The sequence below is a fragment of the Sordaria macrospora genome, chromosome 7 (genome assembly GCF_033870435.1).
Source record: "Sordaria macrospora chromosome 7, complete sequence".
In the NCBI taxonomy this organism is placed as follows: Eukaryota; Fungi; Ascomycota; class Sordariomycetes; order Sordariales; family Sordariaceae; genus Sordaria; species Sordaria macrospora.
Window position 1 is genome coordinate 3,625,623 of NC_089377.1, and position 13,039 is coordinate 3,638,661.

Genomic DNA, 13,039 nt, shown 5'->3' on the forward strand with positions numbered 1-13,039 from the left:
TCTCTGCAATTAATTTCTGATCACTCAAAGGAAAGATGAACATGAGAACAAGAAAGATGTTACGATCCAATCGTTGAGCCTCATGTAAGCTAGATAGATTGACCAATCAGATAGGACCCGGGGTTGAAGACCAGTATATAAGAAGGCCTCCCGGCCTTCGTTATACCGGGTTCTTCAGCAAGCAATAGCTATCACAACCTACCAGTACCTTTTGGCTACTACTCCGTTACTCTATTGTTCTATCCCAGTGATAATACTCCTGTGCTTGTAACGGTTCGTCACAAAAGAAATGATACCGCACACGCCGCGTGAAAAATGGATTGTATCAGTCGTCGGTATTTACCTTTGTTGCTGTTCCATTAAGGCATTTAGATCAGATACTATGAAAGAGGGACAACCAAGTGTCTGGGCCTCTATGTTTATACGCGTTTCTATAAGGGTAGCTGAGAACATTCTCTAGTCGGCACAGTCCATATGCGCATGCCCAAGGCATCGCCCGTCCAGACACCAGATAGTATATGAACACCTGTCTTCGACACTACAGTAGCCGGCGCGACGCCATCTTGAAGCTCTTTGTGACCTGTGGCAAGTCGTAAGGGATACGCGAAGTAAGAAAGAAGAAGTCTAGGTCTTTGATACATATATCATTGTATGCACACACCGCTATATACACCATCTTTTAACTAGACCTAGATATCTACATCCGACATCTCTTCATCCTCAACCTCAAACCCAACCATCCACACCACGTTACCATGCTCAGGCTTCTATGCCTTGGTCGTCAACTTGACCCCAAACTTCCAACCCCTCAAGACGATAAACAAAACACCAGAGACCAAAAGCATTATGCCACCAAACGTCCACATGCCCGTCCAGTTATGTCCGCCATGACCAGTCTGTTGCAGAATCGCACCGCCGCCGGGACCGCCAATGAGCGTTGCAAGACCGAGGAACGCATACCCCATGCCGATCCTGCTGCCGAGGCGAGACTTGTCCTTCGTGAGAACGATGTAGCAGACGGTCGGAAGGGCGATGAAGACGCCGGAGAAGAAGCCAAAGAGGATGGCGACGACAACGATAGCCTACACACAGAAAGACAGTTAGCAAGGACTCTTCAACCGTGTTCAAGAGACAGAAGAGACTTACCCCAAGACCCTTAACCCCCATCATAGCCAACGTCAACGCTCCACACACCAACGCTCCCGGAATCAAAATATTGAAGGGCCCGGCCTTATCCGACAACCAATTCGGTAGCGTGCGTCCAAACATGCTCGCCGCGTTGAGAATGGGAACGATATAAAACGCCATAGCCGGATTCGTCGCGCCAGTATCCAGCCCGAAGAAGCTGAGGTAGAAAAGCATCGTATACAACCCAATAAAGCCCACAAAGCAGCCCAGGGTGAACAACATGTACGGTCCATCCGTGAAAGCAGTGACATCCACAAACGCCCTGACTTTGCCGGGTTTAACTCTCTGCTTGAGGAAAACCACGGGCACAGCTAGTGTTCCCAAAGCAATGAACCCGATTACGCGGACTGACCAGCCGTACCCGATCCGGTCGATAAGGCGGTAGAAGACAATTGGGTACACCACACCGCCGAAAGAGCTACCAGCTGCAGCCAAGCCGGTAGCAAGTCCGATCTTGGTACTGAAATACGACTGCAACACCGCAACACCGGGAGTAAACATCATGCCCGCCCCCAATCCCACGACGAACCCTTGCGCCAGCAACGCCTGGTAGTACTCCTTCGTCAAGCTAAGCATCATGTGACCAAAGACAACTCCAAACGCTCCCACAACAATGAGATGTTTCAGGTAGCCCCTATCGTACAGTGGTCCGGAGATAAGTCCACCAAGCAAGACCATAAAGGACTGAATGCTGCCTATCCAGCTGATGTTTGACGAAGAAACGGAGCCAGGCGGCTGAAAGATGGAGGAAGGAGACTCATAGTAAGTCTGGAAAATACCGAAGGTGTTGAGCAGACCCCAGGTATTGAAGAAGATGAAGAAGGCGGAGGCGACTTGGAGCCAGGCGGCGAGGCCGCCGTTGGGTGGCGGCGGGCTGGCGTTCCATGCGCCGCCGGGGGCACCAGCCGGAGGACCGCCTGTGGGTGGACCGGTTGGTTGCTTCTCAGCATGGGGCGCGGCGTTGGTGATGGTGGTGGTAGGAGGAGCTGCTAACGGAGAAGACTTCTCGGAGGAGGCGCGCGAGGGCGAAGGGATGCCAGTTGCGGTGGACTGGTCGGAGATGTTTCCTTCGTTATCGGTTGCGTAAGTCGGGGCGCCGGCGTCGGTGCCGGTTGGGGAAAGGGTTTTTGATGTCATTTTGGTGGTCGCAGTTGCAAACATGGGAGGAAGGGATCACGCGACAGGATGCGCTCAGCTGCGTGTTGCCGTTGTTTGCTTCCCGGTGTTGCGGTTGCTCGGCCTGGATGGTGACACTTGACGGCGCGGTTTTCTTTGCGCGTCCACAAGGGGTGAACTACTCGTCAAGAGATTTGTGACAGATGAGAGATGGGAACGAAGGACAAAAGTTGAGACGGAGGCTCACAGGATGATATGTACCTAAAGAACCAAAGCCAGAGCCGGCTCGGAGCCCGCACTCGGAGATAGCGACCGCTGCAATTTGATTTCCAGGCGGGCGGGCAGGCGGCAGGCAGCGCGCCGCAGAGGCCCCGTTCTTTTTCCCAACCGCCAACCTGCCATGCACTCGCATCTACGACAGGGTAAGGTGTCACAACCGAATTTTGGGTCTGTTTGCTGCACAAATGTTTGGTCGGTTTGGGGTTCTGGGACTAGGACCCTTGCGTGATACTGGACTCGGCATTAGAACGGGTATACGAGCGTCTGACACAGTCTGTCAACTGACAGCAGCCACTGCGAAAACTGAATGTCAAAGGGCGTAAGGTTGTGTTATCCGATAGCTCCATGCACTGTGCTGGTAACATTTGTTCAGGCGATTGCGAGCGATGGTGCAGACGGTCGCTTGGATTGAGTGTCCAATATGTTTGGATGGCGGCGATCCATGGTCCCCAATGCGGTAGCGAGTTGTTTCCTACCACAAGAGGTGCAAATTGGGGGCGGCCGCTTATAGTTCGGCGATGGAGTCGTCATCCCCGTACTCCCAAAACTGTTCCTTTCTGAATGTTCCCGTTTTGAGGGGTTGGCGCTTGGGAGGCAGTGGTTGACTGACTGTGAGAAATTGGGTGATCACAACTGCGAAACAATTTATTTATCTGTTCGCGTGTAGGTAGTTTCTCCAAAGTTTGAAGGAGAAATGTCTTGGCTTGGAGAATTGCTTGCGCCTACAGTCGCACTTGCAGTGTCTCTCTTTCCGCATGGAAATGTTTCGAAAGGGATGCCGCGAACAGTTGCCGGTGGCACGGATTTGGAACACAGCATGGAAAGTTTGAGACACCGTTATTTGTCCCATGTTTCCCCTCGTGATACACCGCAAACAGAAACACAGCCACAAGCTCAGTTGCACTCATTACTCTCTGTCAATCTTTCTTGGACAATTGCAGTCCATTTCCGACGTCAAAATCCACTTTGCTCCGAGTCCACTAGCGAAGGCATTAACGTGCCATCCCCGATCATCTGCCCCACGCACTAACACGTTCTCCGACTCCAAACAGTCATGCACCAAGCGCCGGCGTCATCGCTGACCACCACCCCATCCAAATCGCCGAGCCCCACTCTGCGTTTAGCTAACATACCATCAAAAGCTCCTCAGACCCTTCAAACAGTCGCCATGGATGGTGTACCCACATCATCAAAATGACCGGCCTCGGTGGTGATCGGAGTTACGATTCCTTTAGCGATTCCTACCCAACCCAGCAAGGACTCGTCCAACGTTCAAACAAGCTATAGCCTAAAACGCTTGGCTTCTTGCCGGTTCCCGTTGGTGTTGCGGCGGTGCCGCTGTTCCCTTGGTGTCCTTCCGCTTGCCGAGTGCATTTCTGAGCCTCTACCATATGCCACGCCAATCTGGCAGCCGGGGTACGCAGCCCGCTGGCTGCCGATGACTCCAAGCTCCGAAATGACGGAGAGATAGCGAGTCGGTGGGCCACTCGGCGATGTGCGCGGTGACCGGTGTCGCCAATTCACCACGGAGACGGGCGGGAGGTACGCAGGGAATAACCCGTCGTTGCTGCCCCTGTCGGGGTTTCCCCACGATGTCAATGTTTGGGCGGTGGAGCGCTAAAACACTTGGGGTTCAGTGGTTCTGCAGGGCTTACGGCGCTGTGGATGGTGATTAATGCCCGCTGCGGCGCTGCGGCGCTATCGGCTCTTGCCAAGTCCAGTGGAGAGGGCAGACGCGGGCGACTTCACGACAACGTCGCGCCTTCCAAGACGAGGACACTCCGACATTTCGCTGTCATTTTGCACATTCAAGCATTGCGGAAAAAAAAGACGAATTTGGCTTTCATTGCATTCAATCTCTTCATATTACCATTTCCCTTCACCGATCATTTCTTGCTTGCTATTCTATGCACGGCATGACCATCACTTCTCAGACTCTATCTACCCTAACCCTCGACCTTCCCATTCATTTCACATCTCCATTTTTCATCAGGACATTCATCGGACACTCCGACTCCATGCATGGCCGGAGCTTCTATGTTCATTCATATCCATCAGCCGCCATTCTACCTTTCTGAAAGACGTCAATGAACTCTGTTGGGCGGCACAGTACCTCACCTACTTCCTCTTAACTCCCGAGCTAGTCGAGCTCGGAACGACCACCGTCTCGGCGGTCGTGTACGACGTGCTTGAGCCGCTACCGCTTTTACTGCTGCTAGTGGCGGTGGTATTAGTGGTGGTTGTGGTGCTAGTTGTTGACGGAGTTGTCTTGTACGAGGTCGTCGTGGAAGAGGAGCTGGGAGGGGAAAGGTAAGAGCTGCTGCTCTTGTTCGAGTCGGAGGACGACATGTTGATGGTTTTGATGGCTTAACTTGTTATCGATGATACTGGAATTTCGGAAGACTGGAGTGGAGGGAAAAGTGGATAATGACAAGGGGTGTTCACGATTTCTTGTATTAGTTCCCGGTTGTTTGGATATTGAGTGATTACCCAACCATAGAAGATGTGGAACGATGCGCCATTGCCATCTCATTATCCGATATGAGTTTGCAGGGTAGTCAAGTGAGTGAGGCATGGAGCATGAAGCATTAGGTGTTGAAAGCATCAGATGGGAGCTTTATTCCTCTACGAATTCTTCATTTCATTATACATCCATTCTTTCATTCCATCAAGAGATCAGTGGCTCCAAGGCTCCATCTGATATGCTTTTCTTCATAGCCATGTGTCACATGGAAACGGGTCTACAGGATATTACACTTCTTCCCTGAGCTTGAACTTGACGCAGCCTGCGTTCCAGAGACACTGTCGGAGCCGGAATTCCATGTCTTGCCCTTGGACATGTACAAATGGTTGTTCCCGTTGCTGTTCTCAGAAGTCGAGGTTGAGGAAGAAGGGGGTTGGGTAACTTGCGTTTGGCCGGCGGAGGTAGACGTTGAGGTGGAAGTACCGGTTGCGGTGGTCTTAGTGGAGGTGAATGGGGCGTGCATTTAGAGGGCTTTGGTTGTAGTGGTATGCTTGGTCGCGCTGTGAAGAGCTGAGGCTGGTTCCGGTGTCAGTGTTGGTTGGGAAGTTGTGAAGAGATCCACATGACGTACTCGGACAAACGGCATATTTATACATTTTTTGGACGTGTGCATGTCTCGAACATCGAATATGTTTGGTGAAGCATCGTTGGATGTTAACCTCATGTTAGGTCAGGGTTTGCTCTCCGCACCATTTTCGACTTCAGTCGCTCATATTCCAAGAGAAGGGGTCTAGACTCAACAAGGGACATTATCCATCGCCCTCAAAGCCTCTTGAAGTCTTCTCTCATTGGGATAAAATTACAATCACCGAACATGCCAAGCCGTCTTTGGTTCAGGAGGGAAGCCTGTACTAACAATGATCCATCCAGGGCACCTGCTGCCACGCATATTCTTCTTGCGGGGAGCCTTTCAAAGCTCAAAGATTGGTCTATAAGTAGACCTGACAGGGGAATTGAAGGCCGGGAGCCTAGAGACAATGAGGAAGTAAAATGGGCAGGTGCATCAAGGTAGCAGAGCAGATGTAGTGTGCACTATAAATAGAACAGATTGAGCGCTGTAGGGTCTAGATCTCTCAGGAATGTCATTGACTGGCTCACTGTCGAAAATGCAATGGAACAAAAGGGAACATCATTTAATGCTGCAAGCGCCCGCTCTGTTCAGATGGCTACCTGGGAACTAGTAGACCGAGCTGATTCATCGAACATGGTGAATACACTGTTATGTTATGCATGTATTAATGACAGGGTTTGAAGTGCCAATAGGGATATAAGGAGTACAATGTGACAGGAGCTTGCAGTTTTCTCACCTACCATCCTTCACTTCTGACCTATCAAGCCACAGCACCAGTCCGAATTCCAACACTCAATAAACCAACCCAAACACACTAAAATGTCCGAGTCCTCATACTCTTCCAGCACTTCCATCACCACCACCACTACCACCACAACACCCTCGGATACCAGTACCTCTACGACGAGTACTGGCTCAACCACTTCCGCCGGCAGTACATCCACCACTTCAATGTCCACTCACTGCAGCTCCAGCCCTACCGCGGCTTCATCTTCATTCTCTACCATTAACTCAACTAGTCAAGAAGAGTCTAACATAAATTACTTAAAGACCGAGTTCTTCTACAGGAAGGCCGGGAATTGGGAGCCAAGCGGAATATTGAAGGGGACTGCGAAGGAGGAGCATCCGGAAGAATAGAGGTGATTCCTTGAAACGGGAAACAATGGAGGCGGTATCCAAAGACTGGCAAGTTAGATCTGCAATGGTCGAAGGCGATGGGACAAAGGCAGTTCGGTAGCAATTGCAGAGTGGAACAACAACGCGTACAGTTTGACATCCTTCTTAAGCTTTTCCTGCTGCCAAAAATCTCAATAACAACCGACGCTCGAATAGTGTAGTGGTTATCACGTTCGCCTCACACGCGAAAGGTCCCAGGTTCGAAACCTGGTTCGAGCATCTCTTTTTTTTCGCTTTTTGCTGCATGGTGAGTTCGCTTGTCGTGGCTGGATTAGGATATTGTGACCGCATGCCTTTTCTTCGCATTATTTGTTCGGTTGCCTTCTTTTTGTTGTTTATCAAGAGACACCAGTAACTCCTTTAAGAGATGAGTGGACGAGTGCTTTGAATGCTTACACACATGGCTTATCGCTTTGTGGCTGAGCGTTGACTGTTGTGGAATTTCAAGCCAAGCCGGTGAACAGAGACCAACAGCGCCATGACCACTCTCCCAGCTGCTCTCGTAACTTTGACCCGCCCGGCCGGCCGGCAACGCGTTCTCAGACGCAATAGGTAGTGTGCTTTCCCGCGTTTCTTACTGCCCACGTTCATTGCCCCTCTATTGCCGTGTCAAACCCTCTCTCCTACAACCCCACCACCGCCAACGAACTCATATTTCACTTCTGACTGAGTATCTTAACATTTCAAAATTAAGGTAGCTGAAGACCACACTTTTCCAACCGGCGATAGTTCTTCAACCGGTAACATTCGAGAGTCCCCAGTATCCAGTTCTCTCACAAGACCGCACAACTATTTGATCACCATGGACCCCTTCCGTCGTGCGCAAGGCGTCGAAGACGGACATGGCATTTGGCGCTCCAATCCGACTCCTATTCCCGACGACATGATTGATCCCGCACTGCTAGGTCCTGCAGTAAACAACCAGAACGAAAGTAACCACAGGCAGGACAACGAGATGATTGATCGCGAACTCGTTGCAGCCGCACGCAACAGTAGCCAGAACCATGTCGCTGCTGATCAGACAAGTCCCCATCAACACCCACAACACCCGCTCCAGCAACTGTTTGAAGACATCAATCAGATTCGGCGGCACAACAACGTTGAGCAGACCAGTGTCTATCAACCCTTGCCGTTGGAGTTCCATTATAACAACCCTTTCATCGACCTTCAGGTGAACCCACGGTTCAACCATCAACCGACTCCTCAACTTTTCTCTTCTCCTGGAGACCCAAGTTTCCGTCCGCATCCACAGTTGGATGTGCGCCAATTCCATCCTCCCTTGAGCCATTACGCCAATTCTCAAGTCGATCCTCGTTTCCATACTCAAGCCTACTTTCGGCCCAGCGCTGAACCCAGGGCTCAAGGCTACTCTCCCCATGGAGTTGGAAGTGACGTCCATCAAGACCAGCCATTCAACCATTTTGTGCCTGCTTACTCCCCAGTGTCTCGTCCACCTCATGATGGTCGCGTCTTCTTTCATGGACCGGCAGCGGAGAGGGCCTCACTTCCTGTTGACCCTACCCTCACGTCGCAAGGCGATGCTCCAGCCTCCTCTGTTCCCGGAACACCTCATATCCAGCAGGACAACGCTGCTAGAGCCAGCGTCGAGTTGGCGCAGTCGCCTACCAGAAACAGCACGCAAAGCTTTAGTCGCGGATTCGGTCGAGGACCGATGGAGCTGGATGATAACAGTCCCTTCTCGTTCGAAGACGAAGTCGACAGCAGTCCGTTGAGCTCCCTAGCAGCAACCCCGGCGGTCGCCAGCGCGACCGTGGCTCAGCCTTCAGGACAAGAGAACACAACCATGACCATGGACTTGAGCAATTGGGACTCGGGCCGAAAAGCTGAGGTGGGACTCCCCAGCTCAAGCCCTCCACGCAACAACGTCATTGAGAACGAGAACATAGACGCAACACCGAAGCACACTTGCGCAGAACAACGGGAGGAATTACAAGAACGTGAGAGGCAGCGTCAACGTCCGCTAAAATACAGGCACAACATGGATGTACTTCTTGCCAGCGTGTGGACTGAGCCTACAGCTCCGGTGGCCGACATGGAGATCGCGCAGACAATGTTTGAAGGGCCCAGGGCTTCGAGAGCGGCAACCCTGGTCAACACGGATTTCACTTCTCATGATCCGAGTCTTCAGAGGCCTGGAGTACAAGAGAATTTCACACCGAGATGTTTCAGTGGTATTGGTGACGCGCGATGCGAGGAAGTTATGCAGCGCATCCCCACGCTTGGCCCGGGCATATCGTTCCCACCTGGAGTGCCCTACTCGAACCGAAATTCCAGTTATGCCGAGCCTCCGGAAGAGGTTTCACAACCACTCGGTTTAGCACAGGCTATGCCTCCGCTAGAGAAACTGGTTGCTGAGGGTGTCCAACCTTTATCCGCAGATTGGGGGACTCAGATGAGCAACGTCTCCGGACCACAAGTCGGTGAATCTTCACGGCACGGCCAGTATCTGGAATCTCAGGCACCGTGGCCTTCCACTTTTTCTGCGACGCCACAAGTTCAGCAAGTCTACCATCCATCCCTGCCATCACACGAGTCATATACCGAAGCAGTGATGCAACACATGAGACCAGCTACTGCTGGCCCTTCCGGATCTGTGAGTAATGCGCCCACCATTCCGCAACCAGCGACTTCAGGACATAAACTCTCGGACCTAGTGCAAAGACCGCTGGAAGAGACATCAGTGTACGAAGCCGTAGCAGCTGCAGATGCGATACTTAGCCGAGACCGTGATCTAACTGAGAGTCAGCACCTGCGTAAACTGACCCCCAAGCCTCCCACGGAAGCCAAAAATCCTCAGATCCAAAGACAGGACCAGCAAGGCCAGGCCCCTTCCGAGGAGCACGAATCAACCGAGAAAGACTCAACCAAGGCCGAACCCGAAAGCGCCCAAGTGCCCACCACGTTCAGCAACATGGACCAATTCCAACCCACCCGCGCTCCAACAACGACACTCCAACACCCTCTCCTTATTTCGCCCTATCCCCCTCGCATCCCCAACACCTTCACCCCCGCCATCCTCTCCCTCATCACCAACCCTCCTCGCTGCCTCCAACTCGGCACTTCGGACTCCCTACAATCCTACCTCTCTGCCCGCAACATAGTCCCCTTCAACGACCTCTACCCCCGCACCTTCCCGATTCCTCCAGAGCGCGAAGCCTTCAACCGGACCGTCATCGTCGAAGCTCGCTACATATCCGTGATCGGCCTGCTGTATCCGCGAGCAGAGTTCATAGTAAGCAGAATAGCCGAGGGAGCGGAGGGCAACATGCAAGGAGAGAGGAACCGCAACAAGAAGCTGGAGCCAAACGCGGCGATGATGATGGACAGGTGGCATATGTACAAGGCAGTTAGGATGACGGGGGAGGAGATGCAGAAGATGGGAGTTTGTGTGTGGAGCGAGAAGGGGTGCGAGGAGTGGAAAGCTGATCCTGCTCTTGTTGAGGCAGAGAGAAGAAAGTCTAGAGGTATGGAGCCGATGGAACAGTCGAGGGAGGTGAAGAGGCCGAGGAGGAAGAGGACGTTTAAGACGAAGGTTATGGTTGTGGATGATGACGGTGATGATGGTGATAAGAAGGAGGAAGAGGAGGATAGGGTTGATGTTGCCAGTGGTAAGGCGTTGAAGGAGAACAGTAAACCGACCGTCGAAGTTGACCAAGACTGTCAAGACGTGGATATAATCGGTACGGAGAAAGAGGGGCAAGGGTTCACCGAAGACCCGTCGTTTACCAGCGGAAAAGGCAAGGGCAAAGAAGTCCTGCATGGGAGAGACGGCAATGAGCAGGCAGTTGCGCCTTCCCCTTTCAAAGGCACCGAGTCTGCATCCGCCTATGCGGCTCGGGGCTCCACAAGCCACAGCCGACAGGCCGATTTCGTTGCAGAGGAAGGTGCGGCCGCGAGCCAAAGAGTTGAAGACAATTGGAAAGAACCAGCGCCACCAAACCCCGACATCATCGCCACAAGGAAATTAAAAACCCAACAAATGGACGAATCCGGTGAAAGCAACATCCCCGCCGTCGCCGCCGCAGTCAGTCCCTCCTCGTCTCGACCGATCAAGACCCCCAAACGCCGACTTCTACTTTCCACCAACACCGCGACCACCACCACCACCAAGTCCCTACCTCTACCGACCCATGCTTTCGATTTTAAATACCCGGACCCCCGTGCGCCTTACATCCACGATCCTTACGACCATGAATCCCGCACTCCCTACCTAATCACCCTCCTCCAGCGCGATTATCCCTCAGGCGGCGTCGCCCGCATCCAATGTACCGTTTCCGCGCGCAAGGTCATCGAGAACATCCAGTCCACTTTCGGTGTTTTGCAGCCGTACGAAGTCTGGCGAATGAAAGATTACAAGGTATTTGACAAGGACAAGGACAAGAACAGTGATACCAACAGTGATACCTACGAGGATATCTCTACAGGTGAGGACGACAGGGAGTTGAGAAAAAGGTATATCAAGGTTATGAGGGGGTATGCGGGGGATGAGAATACGGAGGATGGGATGATGAGAGTGTTTTTTGATGAGATGGGGAGGAAGATGAGGGAGAGGGAGAGGGAGGGACAGGAAGAAAGGAGGGGGGAGAAGGGGGAGGGAATGCAAGAGAGTCGAGATGGGAACGGAGATGGAGATGGGAAGGAGGAAATAAAGGATATGTCCATCTTGAAAGAAAGGGAGAAGTGGAAGGAGAACTACAAGGCGCTGAAATGTAAGGGGAAGAGGGTCGTTGCTCGTGCCAAGGCAAAGAGGAAGGAAGAGGAGGATGCAGACATGGATTTTGACGATTGGTGGGACGAGCGGAGAGAGGAAGTTAATGAGCTAGTGGAAAAGTGGTTTTCACGACGAGAGGGACTTGTTGAGGAGTTTGAGGTTGACAGGCAGGTGATCGAATTTGCGCTGTTTGAGTATGGAGGAGGAGATGGACTTGGGCTGAGTAAGCCTTATAATTGATAGTCTGATACCATAGTACTGTTCCGGTTAGGCTGCATTGTTTCATTTATCAAGCACAGGAAGAAGATTATAGAGTTGGACGTTGAAATTCGCTATCAAGGAAAACTTATTGAGAAGCAGATGCCAGATATGGCTTCACACAAGACTATCGGCGCATAGTTCTGTCCTCAATATCCAGAAACGGTCCTTGTGATACTTGAATCCGCTCATCTCGTGCGCTGGGGGTGCATAGTAATGTTGTGCAGGAAACAGTAGAAAATCTCCAACGCTGCAACTGTTACTGAGCCAACAGATGGTAAAACTCCCCGCCCAAACAATCACATAAGGTGCCAACAAAGTGTGAGTCCACAGCAGCCAAAACTCCCCGACACGCTGAACACGTCTCCATCTAGCATTGCGGACGCGGCTATGATTTGGCGTATCATTCAGTCCTCCGCAAAAAAATTGAGTTTGGCCCCAGAAGGCCCAGAAGGCGCAGGAGAGCTGGGCTTGGACTTGATAGCACGCGTGAAACTGGGAGATCCTTCCGCATCAGAGACTTCCATATCAGAGTCTTCCGCAAAGAAGCTGATATTGGGCCTGCCAGGTGTCCCAGAATTGGATCCAAAAGCTCGCTCGGGTTGGGACTGGCCAGGTGTTTCGGCATTACGGACCGGCTCGGGTTGATCACTCGGTCCGGGATCGGACGCCGTAGACGGTTCCGGAGCTGAAGAGACCGGCGGCTCGGACGCAGTCGTTTCATCGATAGGTTGAGGGAGGGGCGGGGGAGGGAACCCAACGACAGGCACAGCTGGTAAGTTTTGCCCTGACATGATTTGGCTTGGGGTGAGATGCCCCGGTGTATGCCCGGGCGAGGTATGTGCCGGTGACGTGGCAGACGGCGCTGTCGACGACTCCTGTCCGGGCGCACGCGGGCCACCGGGGTCGGACTGGGCATATGTTCCACTCTCAGCTGCAGGGGGAACCGGAGGAAGGGTTCCAACAGGCGGAACAGGCGTGATGTACTGCGCGGGCGTGGTATACGGCGGTGACGCAAAGTGGTGTGGTGCCTCGTACGATGGTGGTGATCTGTTAGGCGGCGGTGATGGCGCAGGAGCCGGCGGCGTTGGTGCATTTCGGCCGCTCCCCGGGAGCGGAGGAACTCTTTCCTCGTTTGGAGGCCGTGTCCCGATAGGCGCAAGCGACGGTGTTTGCGCAGGATCCGGCATGGGAG

General features: G+C 52.6%; 2 protein-coding genes and 1 non-coding gene across 3 annotated transcripts; 2 read left to right on the top strand and 1 right to left on the bottom strand.

Moving 5' to 3' along the window:
• Positions 1–553: 553 nt before the first annotated feature.
• Positions 554–2,359, bottom strand: SMAC4_09399 (uncharacterized protein). The gene is made up of 2 exons (XM_003344099.3): positions 1,147–2,359; positions 554–1,082 (listed from the first exon to the last, which is right to left on the bottom strand). Exons 1-2 carry the CDS (start codon positions 2,347–2,349, stop codon positions 768–770), a joined length of 1,518 nt encoding a protein of 505 aa, XP_003344147.2. The 5' UTR covers positions 2,350–2,359; the 3' UTR covers positions 554–767.
• Positions 2,360–7,000: 4,641 nt separating this feature from the next.
• SMAC4_14150 lies at positions 7,001–7,073 on the top strand. The gene has a single exon. It is a non-coding gene; the product is annotated as a tRNA-Val (tRNA).
• Positions 7,074–7,332: 259 nt separating this feature from the next.
• SMAC4_09401 (uncharacterized protein) lies at positions 7,333–11,826 on the top strand (the record flags this gene model as incomplete). The annotated part of the gene is made up of 3 exons (XM_003344101.2): positions 7,333–7,356; positions 7,549–11,327; positions 11,390–11,826. The coding sequence occupies 3 exons, from the start codon at positions 7,333–7,335 to the stop codon at positions 11,397–11,399; spliced, it is 3,813 nt and encodes a 1,270-aa protein (XP_003344149.2). The 3' UTR covers positions 11,400–11,826.
• Between the last annotated feature and the right edge of the window lie 1,213 nt (positions 11,827–13,039).

Bases quoted from the DNA above. Each gene is read 5' to 3' on its own strand.
- SMAC4_09399 (XM_003344099.3), bottom strand. From the start codon at position 2,349: ATGTTTGCAACTGCGACCACCAAAATGACATCAAAAACCCTTTCCCCA. The intron at 1,083-1,146 runs GTAAGTCTCTTC...TTCTGTGTGTAG, and splicing joins TGGGGGTTAAGGGTCTTGGG to GCTATCGTTGTCGTCGCCAT.